This window comes from Pelophylax lessonae (genome assembly GCF_965119305.1).
Source record: "Pelophylax lessonae genome assembly, chromosome: 5".
NCBI lineage: Eukaryota > Metazoa > Chordata > Amphibia > Anura > Ranidae > Pelophylax > Pelophylax lessonae.
In genome coordinates this window covers 252529339-252553799 of record NC_138772.1, presented here as the reverse complement: position 1 = coordinate 252553799, position 24461 = coordinate 252529339, and the positions used below count along the sequence as shown (strand labels likewise).

General features: G+C 46.8%; 1 protein-coding gene across 3 annotated transcripts in view; it reads left to right on the top strand.

Moving 5' to 3' along the window:
* Positions 1 to 24461, top strand: part of MARCHF6 (membrane associated ring-CH-type finger 6) — a 1229180-nt gene that overhangs the window by 513190 nt on the left and 691529 nt on the right. For all 3 annotated transcript variants that reach the window (XM_082259541.1, XM_082259540.1, XM_082259539.1), the window contains exon 10: positions 21256 to 21307. In XM_082259541.1, coding sequence (XP_082115667.1) covers positions 21256 to 21307 — 52 coding nt within the window. The remainder of the gene's footprint in view (positions 1 to 21255; positions 21308 to 24461) is intronic.

Sequence of the window (24461 nt, the reverse complement as noted above, 5' to 3'; positions counted from 1 at the left end):
TTAAATGTTGCGAAGGCAAGCCCGGTGAGAACCCTGGATTCTTCAGGACAGAAGGGGGTGAGTCTGGGCTGATGAGAGAGGCTTGTTTGCATGCCCCCATACCGACACAAAGCGTGAATCCAATCAAGGGGTTAGGCTTAAGGGCTGGGAGCAGGCTCTGAACACACCAAAGATTCTATTGAGAGGGATCTTTGTCTGGTTTTGTTCCAATTGAGCCCGCAGTTTGGTGTCAGCATGGCAGCATCAATCAACTAGGGAGTGTACCTGCTTAAGAAATTTGGAGGGTATTTGACTGGGTTGTGTCTGAAGGAGAGAGAGAGAGATTTTGGTAAGATGCACATCCTAAATTACATCTACCGAACCAGGAGTGAAGACCTCAACTCCCCTTCTCCAGGAGGATACGTGTAGAAGCTAATAGAGGTGGGAAACTAAGTCTGAATGTACGGGAGAAGATGGGGGGATGCATGTACCCAGATACTGCCCGAAGACATTGTAGTAATTCAACTCCCATGGCCTCTGACTTGCTGAAGTTGATCTTCAAGTTGAACAAATGTCCGTAAATCTCAAACTCCTGGATGAGATTGGGCAGAGAAATTGCAGGTTTGGTGAGTGGAAATAATAAGTCATCAGCATACACCAAGATTTTGTACTGCACATCTCCTACTGGGATGCCAGTAATGTCAGGGTTTAGGTGGATCTTGCATAGAAATGGCTCTAATGAGAGGGCAAAGAGAAGGGTTGTTGGAGGGCAACCCTGTATTGTTCCGTTTCGGATGGTAAACGGTTCTGAGAGAATACCATTCGCTTTTACTTGAGCTGTCGGGGTGAAGTATACTGACGAAATGCACTGTATCATTTTTTCCCCCAGACCAATATGCTTAAGGACCGCAAACATAAACTTCCAGTTTACGCGGTCGAAAGCCTTCTTTGCGTCTATCCCCAAAAATACACTGGGTAGGTGGGATGTGTTGGCCACATGGAGCAGATTAAGGACCTTGACCGTGTTCTCGCTAGCCTTTCTGGATAGGATGAAGCCCACTTGATCCAAATGGACAAGGTGTTGTAGATAGTGTGCTAGACGCATAGCCAATATTTTGGTAAAGATCTTAAGGTCAAAATTGAGGAGAGAAATGGGCCTGTAACTTCCGCAAGCCGCTGGGTCCTTACCCTGTTTGGGAATTATGGCATGTGTGTGCTTTCAGAGTGTCTTTAGCAAATACAGAATATGAGCTTGCTGGGTTATAAAGTTTGACTATGTATAGGCTGAAAATCGGGAGAATATTTTGGATATTATTTTGAGGTAAGGCCATCTGGGCCTGGGGCTTTCCCAGGTTTCATCAAGTTGTGTTTGTTGGATCTCTGTTGGCGTGATAGATTTCCCTAAATCATACCGTACGTCTGCCGGTAGCTTTGGAAGTGAAGATGAGCAGATGTATTCTTCTATGTGCTGATGGGAAGGGGAGGAGTCATGTAAGTTGTAAAGAGAGGAATAGAACTCTTTAAATGCACCCACAATCTGTTTGGGAAGGGATAGTTTCTTGCTTGTCACCCGATTCATAGCCTATTTTGCTGCATCATTGGAGAGCCGCTTTAGCTTTGTATTGTAGAATGTCAACAATTTGTTTATGAATAGTCATCATTTCCAGGGTTAAAGTTTGAGAAGGCCTATTGTGACGAGACCAATCTCGCCACTGGGCGTTGGAGAAGCCTGGTTGCTCGCCTCCTGCAATGGGACTATGGACCCTCTCATCAGCCCAGGCTAAACGTAAACCCCATGGCAATTTGACTGTGGTTGTGGCATCTGAGCGCTGTTTGGATATGTTGAGCGCTCAGATCCAGGGGATGGGTTGAATGTAGGGGTTCTGTTCAGTAGACTGGGAGTTATGCATTTTTGTGTCTTTTTGTGTTTCTTTAAACATGTGGCTAATGGAGCCTTGCCTCTCTCCTGGAAGCTAAAACGTATTCCTGTAAACTGTAAGGAACAGGAAGCCAACTCCTAATATGGGCATTACAGGAAGTTCTGAGGAGACGGGCGGTCTATTGACACTCAGAGTAATGTGTATTGAGGGCTCGTTAGGGAACCATTGTTCTGTGTCTGACTATTGTGTACATTGATTGCCCCCTGGGGCTTCTGTCTCCTTGCATTGGTAAAAGCTATCTGACCAATCCCTGTTGACTCATTTTCAAGCCCTCATTTGCATATGCTGGAGAGGACCTTAGTGAGAACTGCAAGTACTTTACAATCGACCAATGGGAAAGCGGTTGTTGGGGGAAGGATGTTCCAATTTCTGTATAAAAGTGTGCTCTGTTCTTCCAATAAATGTTGTTCCTGTTTTACCCTCATCTCGGAGCTTTGTCTCGTTATTGGGGGAATCTGCTGCAGGGATTGCTAAGGTCTTCCATACTCCCTTAGAGAATCCCTAAGCTCTTGTAAGAGCTTGTGTAAGAGCTTGTTTGTGCTGCACTCTCTGGGGAAAGAGAGGTTCACCCACAGGAACCTGGGGCCTTGTCGTTGGTCCAGGGTGGGTAGGAGATGCCAAGACCCTAACCAAGCTGCGGAGGTTTGTGGAGTCTGAAGTGCTTATGGTGTCTGGTGGAGTGCTTGGAGCCCTCGGGAAGCACTAGGAGCATCTGTCAACGGAGGTACCTGCTCAGGGGTGCCCTGTTCCGTAACACCTATGTTCGTGTTGAGCTTCTACAATGTGTAGTCTGGAAAGGAGTGATTGAAGTTATTTCTCTCGACCCGTGTTTAATCAAGATGCCTCTAATAACTGCTTTATGTGCTTCTCATAGTATTCCTTTGTCACAGTCTGGTTGGTCATTCGTGTGGAAATAGGACTGAAGTTCCCTGGAGACATCCGTTAAGACTTCTGGATTTTGTAAAGTACTTTCATTCAGTCTCCAAAATCTAGTCGTCGAGGAGGGGGCCTCTGTCAGTTTGTAGGATAACAGAATGAGAGCATGTTTAGACCAGGTTATATTAGGGCTGAACGATAGTCGGATGTGATATCGACTACTTTTTCTATGGGCGTGGGCGATATCGCCAGAGACACGATATTTAGCATAGGCAGGGAGAAGTGGGGACTCGGGGGGGGGGGGGGGGGGGAGGAATCACATTGCTGGCAGCCGACACATCTGTTTTGCTTTCGGCAGTGATCGGAACTCCGCCCCTCCAGCCCGATGCAATCCAGCGCTCCCAGCTCTGCCTCTAGTCTCCAGCCGACCATTACTCCGCCCATTGTCTCTCCTGGCTGCATCGGGGGCGGGATCAGGCTATAATGTTTTGTAAATAGATTCAATGGAGAGACAATGGGCGGAGCAAGGTGGAGTAATGGTCGGCTGGAGACTAGAGGCAGAGCTGGGAGGGCTGGATTGCATCGGGCTGGAGTTCCGATCACAGCCGGAAGCAAGGGGAAACCGATATCGACACAACACCGGCCAGGGCAGTGATGTGGGTGCTGTGATCAGGACCATAGACAGCATCCTCCAGCAGCTGCCTGCCCAGGGTGGCCAGGAGGGTGGGCTGTATGGGGGTCTGGCTGGGGTGGCATACATGCTGTACCATGTCTCTCAGTGCCCCACATTCATTACTCACAGGGACACCTACCTCCACTGTCCCGGCTCCATCATCGAGTCGTGTGTGCTGCACTATGACCAGGAGCTGGACCGGGAGACCCAGGCATCCTTCCTGCTGGGCAATGCAGGGGTCTATGCCATGGCCACGATGATCTACAAAGGCGGCGGGATGGGTAGATTACACCAAGCCGCTGGAGCTGGGGGACGTGTGTATGCCACTCGGCTTCTTGGAGTGTGGATCGATGTCATGTTGGGCTGTGTTCCTCTACCTCCTACCACCACTGGGAGTCCCGACTCTGCCTAATCCACACTGTCAGTGTCTTCTGCATTCCACCCAGAGAAATATCGCAATATATATAGTTGAAAACCAAATATCGCAATGTACTTTTTTTCTCAATATCGTGCAGCCCTAGGTTATATTCCCAATAGTGGTGCTAAGAACTGCATGGAGATGATTATGAGGGATAAATAATCAATCCTGGAGTGCGTGTGATGATGGGGGGAGTAAAATGTACAGTCCCTTTCACCTGCGTGTTGCAACCACCATACATCAATCAGTTGAGCTTTGTGTAAGGTTTGGGCCATACGTTAATTAGGGTTAATTAGAGCCTGTGGACATATCAAGCGTGGGGATCAAGGGGACATTGAAGTCATCCCTGAGATCAGTTGGCCCTCCTTGAATTCTTACAGTGTGTCTATTAAGTGTGAGATGAAGGTATCTTGCTGAGAATTAGCGCATATATTGACACAAGCGTCACCAAAGTGTCTCCGATTAGGCCCTTGGCTAAGGCAAAATGACCTTTGGGGTCTAGTAGTGTGGCATGGCAGGACCATGGGAGCCTATTTGAGATTAGGATAGAGGCCCCTTTGGCTTTTACATCTGCATTAGTCGCGTGGTAGGTTGTCGGGTAATGTCTATTCTTGAGGATAGGGTTTTTATTGTCTCTAAAGTGTCTACCCAGTATAAGAGCAATATCCGTGTGCTCACGTTTCAGATCATGTAATCACATATGTCTTTTCTTGGGCATATTAAGACCTTTAGCATTCAGCGAGAGTATGATTATATTCTCCATTTGGAGGCGTATTGTGGAGGGGGGGGGGGGAGAGAAGAGGGAGGAAAAAGAAAATAAAAAAAATAAGTGGGGGGGGAGGAGGAGGAGGAGGAATAGAAGGAATAGAAGGAAGGGGAGAGAGGAAAGAAAAATAGAGGAAGGTGATCAGAGGGACATGAGAAGTAAAAGGATCCTAGTAGAGAGGGGTAGAAGAAACGGGTGATGGGGATTATCTGGGTGACACCAGGGGTCACGGAGCAACTAAAGCAAGCGATTCAATTTAAGACACATGGCAAAAGCTGTCATGGGGATGTGGAAGGAGAAAGCCCAAGCAGAGTCGGCTCCGACAGTATAGACCAAATTAACCCAGGTGGGGTGGCCACATATTTCACACAAGATAAATCAGCAAAGAAGATCTTTCCCTACCAGTCAAAATAGGAGACCGCCCACTAGAGTAGGGGGAGAAATGAGAGAAAGGGAGCCGAACTCGCGGCATATCTAACAAGATAGGAGTGTAATATACAGCTCCAACCGCCCACTTCTACTGCCATTCCGGGGTCCGTCCCACCCATCCATCCCCCCAACTCCCCGCAATAGGCCATCCCCAGCCCAGCAGCAGAGGAGAACAAAAACAAAAGTTAAAAACCGAGTAAGAGTAACAGAATAAAGGCACAACTTACGCCCAAAGAGGCACACCCATAACTGACTCCACTCGTCCAGGCACCGAGCACCACAGGTCCCGCAGTAAAACAAGCCCCCCACTACCTCCAGCCAACCCTGAAGGGGGGGGGGGGATGGGGTTGTGCAGAGTGTCGCCACCCAGGGAGTGAGAGGGGGTTTAATAGAGCATCCATAGTATACAAAACATTGGGGAACCCCTCACCAAACAGCGGTGGAAAGTCTTCATCTGGTCACAAATACATTCCAAGATGTAAAGTGAAACAAAAAAATCTCTAACATGCGCAAGGCCTTCCACATACAAAGGTAATGTGTTGGCCAAAAAATTATGAGTCTCCCTGAAAGGCAAAAACAGATCCGCCCTATATAGCTAACTAGACTAGGGTGCGTTTGTCCAGAGGACTCAGAGCAATACCCAGAGTCAAAGAAAAATTGGGTAACAGGGCCCTTAGTCCAGTAGAGAAGCAGTAGCAGTGGAAAGGGCATCACGCTGCGGTCTGGGTGGCTGATTTATCCATAGCATGGATGATGTGCTATGGCCGGTGGATCTTGGGATGAAATGCACCCAGCTCTGGACCGGAATCAGGTCAGCGCCCAGGAAGGCGAAGGAGGCTGGGAGGTCAGTCATGTCGTGGAGAGTAAAAGAGCATTGGTCTCTTCTGAAGGTGACCGATAGGGGATATTCCCATCGGTAGCTAAAGCCCATTCGGCGTGCAAGGTACAGAAGCAGCCTGAGTATCTCTCGCCACTGTAACGTTGCTCTGGAGATGTCTGGTAGAACTTTGATGGAGGCCCCGTCAAACTCCACGTCTCCTGCCTCCCATGCCTTTGGGAACATCGTCTCTTTGTGAATGAAGTGATGCAAGCGGCATATGACATCTCTAGGTCTATTGGGATCCGGGGGCCATGGCCCCAAGGCCCTGTGTATACAGTCAAAAGACAGGTTATCGGGCATATCCGTCCCCGCTATCTGCTGAAATATTGCAGCTGCCGTGATCGCCAAGATCTCTGTCCCTGTGTCCTCCGGGAGTCCCCGGAGCCGCAGATTATTTCGACTGCTCTGGTCCTCCATCTCCTCCATATGCAGCTGGAGGGGTATCGCATTGTTCGACTGCGAGGTCTGTAGGGACGTGGCTTCACGCGGCTCTCCAGGGACACCTCGGAAGACTCCCCTGCCAACAGGCGTTCCATAGTCTACTGCACGTCCCTACTGAGCTCCTGGATATCCTGCCAGTGGGACTCATCCACACGACAGATGAGAGCTTCGATATCTTCTCTGGTAGGTAAAGCCCAGAGGAGGGCAGGAAGCGTGACATCCATCTGAAGGACTGGAAACTGAGAGTAGTCTTGGTCGCCAGAATGGTAGACTGCAGGTGTGTGGGGGCCCATCTCCTAGGCACGGGATGCAGCACGTGGGACGGGGAGATCCCGAAGGCCCGAGGCCTCTTCAGGCGAGCCGCGTGGCACCGCCGTGTTAATTTCCAGAGAGGCCGGCTTGGAGTTTGGAAAGAAACAAAGTATTTCTCCGAAGGTCTTGGTTGTTCTAGCTCCTCTAGAAGTGCCTCTTGTTTCGCGTTTTTTTAGCTGAGAGCATATTTTTCCGATAAAGAGCAAAATTAGCTGGGCTGGAGCGGAGTTGAGCCGGAGCTCAAAGGACGCACGTCTCTAATCGGCCATGTCAAAGCTATGGCCCATACCTAAATATTTTAATGCCAAGTTCGTCCATTTAATTTTAATGCCGAGTCCGTCCATTTGTCCACCTGTGGATAAATTCAGTTGAGTGGACATGATTTGTAAAGGCACACACCTGTATTTGTGTGTGTGTGTGTATATATATATGTGTGTGTGTGTGTGTGTAAATGGCGCAGCCCAATATCATCTTAGACCATTGGGTTATGCTCCTCCAATCAGGAATAGGACACTAGGCAGGAAAAAGCTTTACTACGCTTATGGGGGCTGTCCCTGCAGGCATAACCCCACACACTCTGCTACAGCAGCCAGTTTGTTTCTGATGAGTTTAGGAATAGGACCTAGTTCCCTGCTGGGACTTCGGTCCTAGCTATTATAGGAAAATTTAGTTATTTTTTGATTTTTTATTTTCACTAGTTAGAGTTCCTGGAGAACTACAAGCAACAGCTGGCTGTGGTTTCGGACTGGATATTCTAGATCATTATGGTCTCCCAGCCTGGCCAGCGAGCGTGAGCAGGTTATAGTCCAGAACTAGGCCTCGCCACGATGGATGGGGGACGAGCCTGCGAGTGGATAAGTCTCGTTGGGACGTGATCGACCTGGAACGCCCGTAGTCGCAGCGTACTCCCTGGCTGGCAGCACCCCCTATCCCGGGTGGGAGGTGGTCTGAGCCGAGTGGTGCCCACCTGGTACAATGGTATTGTGAGTAATACTGTCCCCCTAATCCTCTTGCGGTCTCGGAGTGGACGTGGGCCCCCTTCCTGGAATATTCAGGCCCTCTGGGTTCCCTCCGTTCCCCTGGCCTCTGGGGTATTAGGCCTACCCCCTCCCAAGTATTTTCCCCTACCCATAGAAGGTCCTACCTCGGGGGGGGGGGGGGAATTGTGGCTACGGCAGCTTTTTTCTTTGGGGGTGGCCTTGTCCTTGTTTGGTATCTTGCTAGGGACCCTCTGATGCCTCTTGTCTGGGACCTCCTCGGGGGGGGGGGGGGGTCCAGGATACCGCATGGAACGATGTGGGGGCCGCCATTATACTGTAGATTCATGCCTCTATTCTCCCATTAAAATGCATTGGCAGCCATTTTTTGTTCCCCATAGGAATGCATGGGGCGGCCATTTTCTTGTAGTCCACAATGCTGGACAGGCAAATGGCATGTAACATGGAAATCTATCTATGACAGGCTGTGCTTGCCATTTCCTGTGAAGGAACGTTTTACTTTCACTTTCACAAGAACGTGCTGGCAGTCTCCTGAGCGGTCTGGTAAAGTTTTCTGGGGTCCCCTGTAGGTTTTACTCACCCATTTTGCCATCGGCTTGTATTGGATTGGGACTAGGTTTGCTGTTAGGTTAGCGGCGGGATCGCGATTTAGCGACCTTTAAAATGACACTGCATTTTTTTCATATCAGTGTAATATGGAGTCCCAGAGTACAATTTCATCTGCAGACCCCCTATGAGTGGCTGCGGAACCTTCTGAGTCGCAGCCCCTGTCTGCGCTTATGGCAGTCTTGGAAAGCCTTGTGTCTAAGGTATATTTTGTATGTTAAAGCGTTGGTGGAAACACTTATAGTTTCAGTGTGGGAAACGTAAAAATTGGCAGATGAATCTACAGCGTTGGGTTTGCGGTTGTCTTTTGGCTCCCGCAAATCGCGAAAATTAGGCAAGGTGTTCCCTTGTCTGGAACTTTTTGACAACATTGTCAATGAACCATGGCAGTGCATCAAGCACATGCTAGTGGTGCCTAAGCACTTTAAACGCCGTTATCCTTTTGCAGATGCAATGTCCACTAGGTGGGCCGTGCCACTGAAGGTGGATCACCCGGTTTTCAGGCTGAATAAGTCTTCTGTGGTTCAGGTGGAAGAATCGCCGGCCTTCGCGGACCCTGTGCTAGGCGAGTTGAGTGTCTATCCCACCATCTGCACGTGCTTGCAGGTTCCATTTTGAAACCAGTATTTGTGAATGTCATGGTGTCAGACGGTTACTAAATGGGTAAATTTACTAAGAGGTAGCTTGGAAGCTGAGCAGCTTCCCCCAGCGGTGCTAGAACTAATAGACCAGATGGCTCAAGCCCTGGTGTTCATGTGTGATGCGTCCCTGGATGCGGTCCCCAATGGCCAGAGTGTCAGCAGTGTTAATTGCGATTAGACGCATGGTGTGGTTAAAAAGCTGGTTTGCGGACCAAGCTTCCAAAAAGGCTTTGACAGATCTTCCCTATTTGGCGGAGAGGTTGTTTGGATCCTCTTTGGATGAGTTGATCAAAGGCCTTATGGGGGAGAAGAGTACTCTTCTTCCTCAGTCCTCTAAGGGCAAGGCGCCATAGCATAGACGGGGGCTTTCCTTCACTGCTCATAAGTGGCTTTTTCGTACCTCCGGGTCACAAGAAAAAGGGAAGCCATTCAGGTCTTCGGGAATTCCAAGAAGCCATGATCAGGTAAATCAAAGATTGGCCAGTCTGGATATGCAGACAAATCCTCGTCAGCATTAAGGGGCGCCCTCATCCACTTCTGGGGTGTGGGGATGTCTTTGCTTCTTTCCGAAACCTTGGACTTCCTTGATTCAGAACAAATGGGTTCACAAACCGATCTGATCAGGGTACAAGATCGAATTCCAGTCTCGTCCATTGAACAGATTCTTCCCGTCCAACCTGCGCCTCTCTCCAGACCGGTTAAGGGATCTACGGGAGGCGGTACATTATCTGCTGTCGCAAGGGTTAATTGTACCAGTTCTCTCTCAGGCACGCTTTCAAGGGTTTTATTCAAACCTGTTTACTGTGCCCAGAAAAGAGGGCAAAGTGCGTCCAATTCTGGATCTCAAGGCTCTGAACCACTTTGTGGGGGTACAGAGGTTTCGCATGGAGAGACTTTTTAGCTTCCATAAATATCAAGGACGCGTATCTACGCTGGACACCAGCGGTTTCTACGCTTTGCCTTAGCAGAAGAACATTTTCAATTTGTGGCAATACCCGTTTGGTCTCGCCTCCGCTCCGAGGGTGTTTACCAATGTACTGGCCCCGGTGTTGGCATTGTTGCGCCAAAGGTGGCATGCGGTGCTGGGGTATCTGGATGATCTCCTATTGAAAGCAGACTCTCATTCAGCCCTGATGGGCGACCTGACGATCACTGTCGGCTCACTGCAGTTCGGGTCAGCTCACTGCAGGAGTTCGGGTGGACCATCAATTTCAAGAAATCCTCCCTGATACCTGCCTTGAGACTGGAATATCTGGGCCTGACTCTAGATTATCTGGGCCTGACTCTAGATTAAGACTTTGCAAGGGTCTTTCTTCCCTCGGACAAACTGCAGAAGTTGCAGGGGGCGATCCGGTGGTTGTTGGCAAACAACCTGTCCTCTCTGCGAACTTGCATGCGGCCTTGGGTCTGATGGTATCAACATTTGAATTCTGTTTGCTCAGTTCCATACCAGACCTTTGCAAAGAGAGATCCTGGTCCAATGGAACAAGGATCCAAAGTCTTTAAACCAATCTTCCATCCTACTTTACAGTCGCTGGCTTTAACGTCTTGGCTATTGAAAGCCAGGTGCTGAAAGACAGAGGGCTGTCAGAGTCGGTGATTCCTACGCTGTTGAAGGCTACAAAATCTACTTCCAGGAAGGTTGATCATCGAGTTTAGAAGGCGTACATTACTTGGTGTGGGTCGTGGAGGGTTTCTCCCCACTCCTCTTCGGTGTCTCGCTCGTTAGAGTTCCTACAATTAGGTGTAGATAAACATTTGGCTCTGGGCACCATAAAGGGCCAGATTTCCGCCTTGGCTATTTTTTGCCTGTTGGCGGCGAAGTCCTTGGTTCATACTTTTGTGCAGGGAGTTAGCCATCTGGCTCCTCCGGTGCGATCCCTGGTACCTCCGTGGGATCTCAATTTGGTTTTGTCGGTGCTTCAAAAGACTCCCTTTGAAAATATTTGAGAAATTTCTCTGCTCACTCTGTCGCATAAGATGGCTTTCTTAGTAGCTATCCTGCACGTCGCGTTTCGAGATGGCTGCGTTGTCCTGCCGGTCACCTTATTGGTGATTTTTAGGGACAAAGTGTTGTTGCGACCCTGTCAGTTGTTCCTTCGTAAGGTTGTCTCAGGGGTTTAGTTTGATTGAAGACATTGTGCTACAGCCCGCGAGTGTCCTAAGCCTAAATATTCTAAGGAAATTGTCTTACCTTCCTTAGATGTGGTAAGGGCAATTGCTGGCGGTGACTGAACTGATTCTAAAATCCGATTTTGTTCTTATGGATGGACCTTGTAAGAGGCAGGTCGCATTTGGTGCGACCATTTCCAAGTGGATCAGGCAGACGGTGGTGCAGGCCTACCCCATTAGTTGTCAGGTTCCTCCTTACCCTGTTAAAGCGCATTCTACGAGAGCGCTTAGTGCCTCCTGGGCCTTCCGTCATCCAGTATTAGTGGTTCAGGTGTGCAAGGCGGCTACGTGTTCATCTGTACACAAATTTACAAAATTTTATAAGGTGGATGTACTCGCATCTTCGGATGCAGTGTTTGGCTGCAAAGTTTTGCAGGCTGCAGTTTTTTCCTGGTGGTGAGCTCCAGTTGTTCCTAGTTGAGCTCCTGTTGTTACCTGGTTGGCTATGTTTAACCTTGTTGGGAATTTTGCGTTTGCTGTGTTTTTTCCCACCCCTCATGTTGACACTGCTTTGGGATGCCCCACTAGTCTGAAGAATTTAAGCTGTATCTTTCAGTGAACGAAAGAGACTGGATTTTTGTATACCATAAAATCCTTTTCTCCAAGGTTCACTGACCGACACAGCACCCGTCCCTCTGTTGGGCTTGAGTTATTTGTTCTTCTGACACTGCTTGTTACAAACTGGAGTCTTACAGCAGGAAGTGATGGTATACCCTCTGGGACTGCCCCAGGGGCGTAACCCAAAAGGTTTTCGCCTAGCCCTACTCCTGAAGAGAGACAGCATAAAGCCCACTGGTCTGAAGAATTGAAGCTGTGTCTGTCAGTGAACCTCAGAGAAAAGGATTTTACGGTAAGACAAAAATCCAGTTTTTCTTTTTTAAGGTAGACATTGATTTGTATGGCCAGTATAAGTGACAGCAGGCGCGGGTAGCTTTTATCAGGCTACCTGCCTTTTTTCAAGGGAGTCTGTCAGTACACCATATATTACAGTTCTGTCTGAAAGTCTCATTTTTTTTTCTTTAAATAAAAAATTTGATCTCGGAGTCTGATATTTACCATATTCAGCCTCTAATAGTATATACATTATATCTCTTCTGTCTGTTATTATCAGAGTGGATTAGAGATTTTTCTCCCTAGCCATAGAGTTGGTTATTTTATATTTAAGAATAAATTGCCTTTTTTTAAAAAAACTTTACATATCACCTAAATTATACACCACACTTTTTTTTTTTTTTAAGGTCATTATCTGATTAATCAAAACAGTAATCGGCCAACTAATCTATTATGAAATAATCATTAGTTGCAGCCCTAATACTATACTGTAAATGGACATGCTTTTCAGTAAGCAATTTCTGTATAAAAAAAAAAAAAAATCTTTTTTTTTTTTTTTTCAGTGGTCTTATGTATTATTCAAATTTTCTAAGATACTTAATTTTTGGTTTTCTATAACTGTAAGCCATATTCATCAAAATTAAAATAAACAAATACAGTAAAACTTTGGATTGCGAGCATAATTTGTTCTGGGAACATGCTTGTAATCCAAAACAAAGTAAATTTTCCCTCAAGAAATAATGGAAACTCAGAGGATTCGTTCCACAACCATTTATTCATAAATCCCTCCGTTTATAGTCCATATAAAAAGATTATAGCAATACGATAGGTTGTGCAAACCTAAAACATCCATCCACAAATGGCAGCCTCCACAAGGGGATTAGAAGCAAAATCCAGCAGGAGCTACAGAGTGTAAAAAAGAAGAGATGAACCTCTAAGTGTAGCAATATGGTTACATGTAATGAAGGTTCAACTCACATGGTTGATGAATAAAAGTACCCCAAGTATGCAAGCATCTGGGGTAAAGCTGTCCACATAGACCATCCTCTACATCGCCGGCTCTTACCGCTGTCAGTCTGAAGTCGTGACCAGGAATACTACCTTCCAGTAGAGTGATCTGAAAGCAAGGCTTGAAGCGCTCGTGGAAGGGATGACGTAGATGGAGGTGCGGAGAATGGTCTATGTTGACAGTTATACCCCAGATGCCTGCACACTTGGATGTGCCAGTTTTAATAATCAACCATGTGAGTTGCTAAATATTGTACCTTCATTAAATGTAACCATATTGCTACACTTCAAGGTGCCTCTCTTCTCGTTTATACTCAGTTGTGACTTGACGCTACTTTTATATCAAGACATCACTTGTTTACCAAGTCAAAATTTATTTAAAAAGTTTTGCTTGTCTTGCAAAACACTCTCAAACCAAGTTACTCTCAATCCAAGGTTTTACTGTACTTGAAATATATCACTATGTTCAACACATCTATATGAAATTCACTTTTTGAATTGAATTACTGAAATAACTTTTTGATTAATTTTTTATGAGATGCACCTGTGTTAGTGTGTGTGTATGTGTGTATATATATATATATATATATATATAGTTTGTGTGTGTGTGTGCGCGCGTGTGTATAGTATGTGTATGTAGTATGTATATACAGTACAGACCAAAAGTTTGGACACACCTTCTCATTCAAAGAGTTTTCTTTATTTTCATGACTATGAAAATTGTAGAGTCACACTTCAAGAGGTAGTCACCTGAAATGGTTTTCACTTCACAGGTGTGCCCTGTCAGGTTTAATAAGTGTTATTTCTTGCCTTATAAATGGAGTTGGGACCGTCAGTTGTGTTGTGCAGAAGTCAGGTGGATACACAGCTGATAGTCCTACTGAATAGACTATTAGAATTTGTATTATGGCAAGAAAAAAGCAGCGAAGTACAGTAAAACGAGTGGCCATCATTACTTTAAGAAATGAAGGTCAGTCAGTCTGAAAAATTGGGAAAACGTTGAAAGTGTCCCCAAGTGCAGTCACAAAAACCATCAAGCCCTACAAATAAACTGGCTCACATGCGGACCGCCCCAGGAAAGAAAGACCAAGAGTCACCTCTGCTGCGGAGGATAAGTTCATCCGAGTCACCAGCCTCAGAAATCGCAGGTTAACAGCAGCTCAAATTAGAGACCAGGTCAATGGCACACGGAGTTCTAGCAGCAGACACATCTCTAGAATGGTAGAATATCTGCTAGGAAACCAGGCAACAAGCAGAAGAGACTTGTTTGGGCTAAAGAACACAAGGAATGGACATTAGACCAGTGGAAATCTGTGCTTTGGTCTGATAAGTCCAAATTTAAGATCTTTGGTTCCAACCACGTGTCTTTGTGCGACGCAGAAAAGGTGAACGGATGGGACTCTACATGCCTGGTTCCCACCGTGAAGCATGGAGGAGGAGGTGTGATGGTGTGGGGGTGCTTTGCTGGTGACACTGTTGGGGATTTATTCAAAATTGAAGGCATACTGAACCAGCATGGCTACCACAGCATCTTGCAGCGGCATGCTATTCCATCTGGTTTGCGTTTAGTTGGACCATCATTTATTTTTCAACAGGACAATGACCCCAAACACACCTCCAGGCTGTGTAAGGGCTATTTGACCAAGGAGGAGAGTGATGGGGTGCTGCGCCAGATGACCTGGCCTCCACAGTCACCGGACCTGAACCCAATCGAGATGGTTTGGGGTGAGCTGGACTGCAGAGTGAAGGCAAAAGGGCCAACAAGTGCTAAGCATCTCTGGGACCTCCTTCAAGACTGTTGGAAGACCATTTCAGGTGACTACCTCTTGAAGCTCATCAAGAGAATGCCAAGAGTGTGCAAAGCAGTAATCAAAGCAAAAGGTGGCTACTTTGAAGAACCTAGAATATGACATATTTTCAGTTGTTTCACACTTTTTTGTTATGTATATAATTCCACACGTGTTAATTCATAGTTTTGATGCCTTCAGTGTAAATCTACAATTTTCATAGTCATGAAAATAAAGAAAACTCTTTGAATGAGAAGGTGTGTCCAAACTTTTGGTCTGTACTATATATATATATATATATATATATATATATATATATATATATATATATATATATATATGTGTGTATGCGTGTGTGTGTGTATATATATATATATATATATATATATATATATATATATATATATATATAAGTCTACACATCCATGTAAAAATTCAGGTAAAAAAATAAAATGAGACAAATTATGCAGAGCGCCACAGCATTGTCCCCAATCATTGCAGAGCGCCACAGCATTGTCCCCAATCAATGCAGAGCGCCACAGCATTGTCCGCAATCAATGCAGAGCGCCACAGCATTGTCCGCAATCAATGCAGAGCGCCACAGCATTGTCCCCAATCAATGCAGGGCGCCACAGCATTGTCCCCAATCATTGCAGGGTGCCACAGCATTGTCCCCAATCATTGCAGAGCGCCACAGCAATTGTCACCAATCATTGCAGAGCGCCACAGCAATTGTCCCCAATCATTGCAGAGCGCCACAGCAATTGTCCCCAATCATTGCAGAGCGCCACAGCAATTGTCCCCAATCATTGCAGAGCGCCACAGCAATTGTCCCCAATCATTGCAGAGCGCCACAGTATTGTCCCCAATCATTGCAGAGCGCCACAGCATTGTCCCCAATCATTGCAGAGCGCCACAGCATTGTCCCCAATCATTGCAGAGCGCCACAGCATTGTCCCCAATCATTGCAGAGCGCCACAGCATTGTCCCCAATCATTGCAGAGCGCCACAGCGTGCCTCCCTCAATGCAGTGTGGCCACCCGGCGGGCGGCTTCCTCTTCAGTCCCGGCAGCGGCTTTTCCTCACTCTGTCCCCCGGCGCGTCTCCACGAGTACTTCCGGTCCCACCTCCTCCTCGGCCAATGGCAAGGGGTTTGCCTTGTGGCCAATCAGGAAGCGCGTATCGGACGCGCTTCCTGATTGGCCAGGAGGAGAATCGGTGTGGCAATATTTTTGGGGGGGGGGGCGCAAACAGAAAAATGAGTGACCAGCGTGCCCCCATCAATGCAGAATGCCACAGCATTGCCCCCAATCAATGCACAGTGCCACAGCATGCCCCCAATCAATGCAGAATGCCACAGCGTGCCCCCCAATCAATGCAGAGCGCCACAGCGTGCCCCCCAATCAATGCAGAGCGCCACAGCATTGTCCCCAATCATTGCAGAGCGCCACATCATTGTCCCCAATCAATGCAGAGCGCCACAGGATTGTCCCCAATCAATGCAGAGCGCCACAGCATTGTCCGCAATCAATGTAGAGCGCCACAGCATTGTCCCCAATCAATGCAGGGCGCCACAGCATTGTCCCCAATCATTGCAGGGTGCCACAGCATTGTCCCCAATCATTGCAGGGTGCCACAGCAATTGTCCCCAATCATTGCAGAGCGCCACAGCATTGTCCCCAATCATTGCAGAGCGCCACAGCATTGTCCCCAATCATTGCAGAGCGCCACAGCGTGCCTTCCTCAATGCAGTGTGCCCCCCCCCCCCCCCGGTGGGCGGCTTCCTCTTCAGTCCCGGCGGCGGCAGCCTTTCCTCACTCTGTCCCCCGGCGCGTCTCCACGAGTACTTCCGGTCCCGCCTCCTCCTCGGCCATGGAAAGGGGTTTGCCTTGTGGCCAATCAGGAAGCGCGTATCGGACGCGCTTCCTGATTGGCCAGGAGGAGAGTCGGTGTGGCAATATTTTTTTGGGGGGGGCGCAAACAGAAAAATTAGTGACCAGCGTGCCCCCATCAATGCAGAATGCCACAGCATTGCCCCCAATCAATGCACAGTGCCACAGCATGCCCCCATTCAATGCAGAATGCCACAGCGTGCCCCCCAATCAATGCAGAGCGCCACAGCGTGCCCTCCAATCAATGCAGAGCGCCACAGCATTGTCCCCAATCATTGCAGAGCGCCACATCATTGTCCCCAATCAATGCAGAGCGCCACAGGATTGTCCCCAATCAATGCAGAGCGCCACAGCATTGTCCCCAATCAATGCAGAGCGCCACAGCATTGTCCCCAATCAATGCAGGGCGCCACAGCATTGTCCCCAATCATTGCAGGGCGCCACAGCATTGTCCCCAATCATTGCAGGGCGCCACAGCAATTGTCCCCAATCATTGCAGAGCGCCACAGCATTGTCCCCAATCATTGCAGAGCGCCACAGCATTGTCCCCAATCATTGCAGAGCGCCACAGCGTGCCTTCCTCAATGCAGTGTGGCCCCCCCCGGCGGGCGGCTTCCTCTTCAGTCCCGGCAGCGGCTTTTCCTCACTCTGTCCCCCGGCGCGTCTCCACGAGTACTTCCGGTCCCGCCTCCTCCTCGGCCATGGAAAGGGGTTTGCCTTGTGGCCAATCAGGAAGCGCGTATCGGACGCGCTTCCTGATTGGCCAGGAGGAGAATCGGTGTGGCAATAGCGAATTTTCATTCGCTATTGTCACACAATGGGTGGAGTCGGGACACACTGCTCTGCGCCCGGCTCCACCCTTTGCATCACCCTATTAGAGCCTCTGGCTCTAATCAGGTGATGTTAAAAAAAAAAAAAATCCCCATTAAGCTCCATGCGTCCAGCGCCCTGCATGCAGATTAGGGGGCCGGACGCATGGATGGGGGGCGGCGCCCCTGCGCCCTATATACACCGGCCGCCACTGCCTCTGTGCAACTATCAATCATGTAATCCCATGGCCAGATACAAGAGGGTGGCCAAATGTGTGAGAGAAGGAGAGGTAATGTTACCTGCAAGGGAAGAGGCTTGTGATGAAGAGGGAAAGAGGAAAGAAAAGAAGAGAGAAAAAAAAGGGGGGGGGAGGGATGGAGGAGGAGGCTCAGGAGAGAACAGCAGCAAGTGCATCTGTTAACCAGCAAAGAGGGTCTATGTCAACTCTTTATACCTCTCTGAGCTCTTAAAGTGGGACCAGGAGGACCAAGTAATCGTGAATCTATGCAATCTCTCCTGTGCAATGTGAGTCAACTCTTCCATTTCTTAAATTTTGTTTAGTCTTTTGAACCTTTCTGATATTGTTGGAATGCGTGCTGAGCGCCAGGGAACCAGTATACAAAGACAAGCTGCATTAAACATATGCAGCGCAAGAGATCTAGAATATTCTCGTTTAGAAAGGGATGAGTGATGTAACAAGTATTTAACTGGGCAGTAGTCTAGGGCAGTGTTTCTCATCCTTTTTTTCAGCCAAGGCACCCTTTAAAATTATGAACAATCTCGAGGCACCCTCCAAAATTATGGACAGTCTGATAATTTTACATAATGCAACAACATCCACACACGTAGGAAACCCAACTATGGAGATTTAGTCTTCCAGAGCAAATACACTTTTGAAAACTTGTAGTGACTAGAAATCCAATGTTTCTCTTCTCCCTCTCTTTTTCTCCATTACTTAGCTAATGAGACCCCAAAGCTGATGGAGAGAGGCAAGGGAGGGGCAAACAAGGATGATATGCAGTCAACCGACATTCTCCTTAACAACTGATGATGCCATTGGTCGTTCGAAGGTTGGCAGCTAGAAGGGGTTCTAATGGTATACAATAAAAACCTGTGGATTTGGGTAACTAAAAGGAAAGGTTTCATCCACCCACCAGCTTGTATACAATTTTGGGGCAATTTTTAGGCATTCTCCCAAGGCACCCCTGAAGACATCTCAAGGGTACCCCAGGGTGCCTGGGCACTTTGGTTGAAAAAGGCTGGTTTAGGAAGTAGGATATGACCTGTGACATCTCATGGACTGATCTCCAGTATGGTTGTAAAACGTTACAGCTCCACCAGATATGTAGCATATTTCCAACTTCACTCCAGCACGAGTTGGAGATGTGTTGAGTAAAACTTGTGTATCAGATTCGGGGTTCTATACCACCTGGACCTAATTTTGTAAGCTTCAGAACTTTTTCAACCTTCAGTGTGACCTGTAAACTGTACAACTTAATTGAATGACAAATTTAAATCTTTTAGGTAGTGGTAAATAAAAGTAAAAAACTAAAACAATATGGTTGCACAAGTGTGCACACCCTTAAACTAATACTTTGTTAAAGCACCTTATGATTTTTTTACAACACTTGGTCTTTTTGGATATGAGTCTATCATCAGCATGTCACATCTTGACTTGGCAATATGTGCCCACTCTTCTTTGCAAAAACACTCCAAATCTGTTAGATTGCACGGGCATCTCCTGTGCGCAGCCCTTCTTCAGATCACCCCACAGATTTTCAATCGGATTCATGTCTGGGCCATTCCAAAACTTTAATCGTCTTCTGGTGAAGCCATTCCCTTCTTGATTTGAATGTATGCTTTGGGTCGTTGTCGTGCTGAAAGATGTTTTAACATTTTAGGCCAATTTGTTTTCTGCTACATATTTTTGGTAATAAAAAAAATCGCAATAAGCGCATTTTGATTGGTTTGCGCAAAAGTTATTGCGTCTACTAACTACGGGAAATATTTGTCATTCTATTATTGTTTCTTTTTTATACTAGTAATCGGGGGCGTTCTGCAATTTTTTTTTTTTGCGGGACTGCGGATAGATTGGACCCCTAACTGACATTTTTTACACTTTTGGGGGGACCAGTGACGTTATTACAGTAATCAGTGCAACAAAAACTGCATTTTTACTGTAATAATGACATTGGCAGGGAAGGGTTAACCCTGTGGTTGATCAAGGGGTTAAATGTGAGCCCAGGGGAGTGATTCTAACTGTGGGGGGGGGGGGGGGGGGGCGTGGCTCCTGAAATGACCATTGAGACATGTGATCCTATATAGAAGTATCACATGGGCTCTATGATCATTCCAGGGAGAAGAACGTTCAGCTGTGTTTACAACAGCTGACCGTTGTTCTCTCTCAGCGGGTAACGATCACGGGTGTCAGGCGGCAATCGGAGCCGCCTGCCCGCTGCATCGGCTTCCCCACTGAAGAGTGGGGGCACACCGCTGGCAGTGTGTGCTCGCCTCCTGCGAGTGAGCGCCTTACAGTTACAGGGATTCGCGCAGGAGCGGCTGCGGTGGGCGTTTGTAAACTAGTTAAAAAAAAAAATAATCTTTTTTTTTTTTCACTTGCGTTGTACAGTTAATAGGTCACAATAATAAAGGTGGAAAAAGTTGTGGAATGATTTATCTTTGTCATTTTTTTACGTTACAGAAAACATTTTAACAGGGGTGTGTAGACTGTTTTTTTTACCCGCTCTGTGTGTATGTATGTATATAATTTTTTTTTAATTCTTGAAGTTTACAGCAAAAACATTTGTGCTTGGCTCATCCTGCTCCTAGTTAACATTGCCATGCTAGCTGGTGATGCCCTCTCCATTTACTCTTGTAGCTAAATATTTGAACTGCCTTTGCCTTTTAAGTTCTTTCTGTTTTGTTTGAGTCATTACAAAAATAGGTTTTATGATAATTAAACTACCTGGAAATGAAAAAAAAAAAGCATTCCATTTGGTGGGGGATTGCCAAAACTAAATTATGCTTCTATATATGGTGATAATATATGTCGCGCTAAACACAAAGATATAGATATATATATATATATATATATATATATATATATATATATATATATATACACAAAATTTATTCAAACATGAATATATGACAATTGATGTAAAAAAAACCTCTCAAATAGTCTGTTAAAACTAAAGAAAGTTCCAACACAATACATGTGCAAAGAATTAATAATAAGTCCCAATAATTGGATCCAGTATTAGTAGCAATCCAAACTTGTGGGCGCTGTTCCGCAGAAGCGTGTAGATGAGTAATGAGAATAAAAGAGAGGAGGCTGCTTACCAGAAATAATTGGTTACCCAAATTAATGGATAAACCCAAATGCGCTTGAGAAATAGATAGTGGCAGGATCCTCTCAGTTCTCTCCTCATTAATATCAGACAGCAAACGTTTAAAATGAGAGGATCCTGCCACTATTTATTTCTGAAGCGCATTTGGGTTTATACATTAATATATATGTATTTATATATTAATATATTATGTATTTATATATTATATATTATGTATTTATATATTAATATATATTATTTATATGTATATTCCTGAAATTCTGTGCTATAAAATTAGGGAATCTCTAGTTAAAGTTTTCACTAGGTTAAAAAAAAAAAAAAAGTTATTGAATTTGAAATTGTACGTGCACCACTAGTAAGCAATTATATTTTGAATAAATTTTTTTTTTTTTTTTGGGTAACTCTAAGTATGTTGACCATATTTCTTGTGTTTATATCCTGAATAGGAACATGTCTTCTGGGTTGTGTCACTGAACACCCTTTTCATACTTGTCTTTGGTGAGTATCTGCATACATTTTAAAGTATTCCCACTGCAACTTGTTGAAGTAGTATTAGAGCTCAGTCCGAGAGCCAGATGCCCTGTAACCTGAATGCATTTTATATACCTTATTTCTCTTTTGTTCACTGACGGACACAGCTTCAAGTCTTCAGACCATTGGGCTTTATGCTGTTTTTCTTAGCAGTAGGACTAGACAGAATCCTTTTTGGTTATGCTCCTGGCGAGTCCCATTGGGTATACCATAATTTCCTGCTGTAGGGCTCCAGTTTTTTACCGCCTAGTCAGGAGTAAGGACCTGGCTCTCTGCTGGGATCTTCAGTCCTTGCATTTTTTCCTTTCTAAATGTAATTTTTTTGCTTGTATTTTTGTTCCTGTGTGAACTACAGTCAACAGCCGCACTGGGTGTCGCACTGGATAGCCTAGATCCTTACGGTCTTCCCTGCAATCGCGACCCAACTATTAGCTCTGCGCTAGGTTGGCCGCGACATAGCCCCACCGGACAGGGGCTGGCCGGCGAGGGAAACACCTTGCGAGGTCTCATAGCCCTGGTCACGACAGCAGTCACGATCAGAGTCGCAGCGTACCTCAGGCCCATTACAGGATGGTGTGGTGGACTGCTGGGAGTGGTGCCCATCTGGTGACGGTGAGTAGTGCCCCCCCCTCCTTATGGAATTGTTGGTGTGGTCGCCGGCCCTCCCTGGGGATGGTAGGCCCCTCCTTTGTCCTTCCTCCCTCTCATACTTTTCCCCCTTCTCCTTAGGTGTAGGTGCCCTTATCTGCTCAGGTGCTTTTGGGTGGGGGAGGGCTTGCATGGTGCTGGGCCGAGGAAGTAGTGGGCGATGCCACTGCCGGCCCCCTGGTGGGGGTGTCTATACCTGGGTGCTGTAAGGAGTCCCTGGGGGGGTCCCCACCTGGGGTCTGTGTGCTTCCCTGGGGTCCGGTGGAGTCCAGGGTCCCGTGCAGCACTGCACGGTGCCGCCATTTTGCCGTGGACTTTGTATTCCCGGCTTCGGCGGCCATGTTTTTGGTTTCCCCATAGAGTTCAATGGCGGACATTTTCTTGTAGTCTGCGAAGCTGGGCTGCCAGAGGCCTCTAAGGTCAGTTCTTTCTAGCAGTATGGAAGACCGTTTTGGCGCTCTCCAGCTCGGGTGGTTAAGTCTCTGTGGGTACACTATTCTTTCTCTGCTGTATTCAGTGCCGCGGGTGCACTGATTCTTGTGGTGCCCCAGCGGTGCATGGGGTGGTAGTATATATATATATATATATAATATATATATTTTTTTTGAGTTGCGCAAATCTGAATAAGTCCTTATGATCATGGAGCCTCTGGAGCACGTTTCACCACCCGATCCACTCCTGGAATCTGCGGGACTCTCTGGGTCTCAGTCTGCCCTGGCGGCCATGATGGCAGCCCTGCAGTCGCTAGTAGCCAAAGATAGATCTCGCCCAGCAAAGGAGGCCTGACAAGAAGTGCCCCGCGCCTTCACCTGTATGCTCTGCTTCCTCATTATCTGAGGTGGATTTGGCCGCCACGGACGAGAGTCAGCCCACTGGGTCTGCATCCATGCACGCTGAGTGCTCGAATAGTGAGGATGAGTCGTCCTCCTAGGCACAGCGCATGAAAAAACGCTGGTGGAGGCCCTGATTGTGTCACTGCGCCATCTTGTCGGCCAGGTTGAGGGATCTGGCCACGGCTTGTGCTTTGAAAAGAGCCGAGATATTTTTGCTTGAGGAGGCCGGTGTGGACCGAGACTGTCTGCTATGCGAACCGTGGCGAATAATTCTTCCCATTGCCGTGTCAGAAGGAGACCAGGGAGCTGATTAGGGCTGAAAGGTTCCGGAGCTCTTTCAGTGTGCTGCCATCCGCCGCGCCGTCCAAGCATTGCCCGGGACCGGTATTTTTACCACTTCTGCAATACAGGCCAGCACAGCAGTCCAGTAATCTCGAACCACCGGGCAACGCCAGAAGATATGCCCAAAATCCGCCGATGAATGGGAGCAACGCCAGCACTCAGCAGAGGATTCTGGATATATACGAGCAAGCTGTGCCGGCGTGTAATAAATCCTATGCAAGAACTTGAAATGAATCAGGCGATCCCTTGCAGAGACCAAGTAAGTGAAAGGAGAACACCACATATCATCCCAATCATCTCCATCCAAGTCCGGTACCTCCTCCATCCACCTACACCTACGCACCGCTAACGTGATTTCCAAATTTAAGTGCAAAATGTGCTTTCATCCCAGAAGAGGACTTTGGACCACTGAGCATAAGTCCAGTCCTTTTTCTCCTAAGCCCAGGTAAGACGTTTCTGACATTGTCTCTGGTTCAGGGGTGGCTTGACACAAGGAATGCAACATTTGTAGCCCATGTCCTAGATATGTTTGTGTGGTGGCTCTTGAAGCACTGACACCAGCCATAATCCACTCCTTGGTAATCTCCCCCAAATTCTTGAATGGCCTTTGCTTCACAATCCTCAAAAGGCTGTGATTATCCCTATTGCTTGTGCACATTACTGGCCATGTAATCCAACCACTCTACCCAAGTCTTCACCTTGGGGCTTTTATGTAAAATGTTTACAATTACAAATGGTACCCGCCAAGGTTGCCCACTGTGATGTTACTCACCGTCACTGAGCGTGAAAGACACACTATGTGACAGATACCTAATGGACACTGAGAATATGGTTTGGATAACTTCAAATGGGAGAGTAACATTTATCAACCATATCTCTCAATAAATATGAAGATTTAATCCCACTTTACATTGTGAGACCTATAGCCTGTTGCCATGAAGTCTGTGACTCCTAAATATTCAAAGCAATGCTTAGATGTGTATTGAGATAATGTGTATTGTATTCCAGGAGCTAGAGGACCGCCATCTGCTACTTAATTGGCTCAGGTTGATTGAATAATTGTCATCTGTTAGTTGCTGAGTGGAAATAGTATAATGTTTGTGTTGGTTGTTCTTTAGATATGTTAATTATATTTCTGTATACAATTTCATCTGCATAGGAATGTAATCAGGCCACCCCTGACCTTGATGGGGTAATTTGATCAGGAGGGGGTGTGCTCATCTGTGTATAAATTGAGTGTGAAACTGTAAAATTAGTGGGAGATTCCAATACAAGCTAAGTTGTCTGTATGTAGGGCG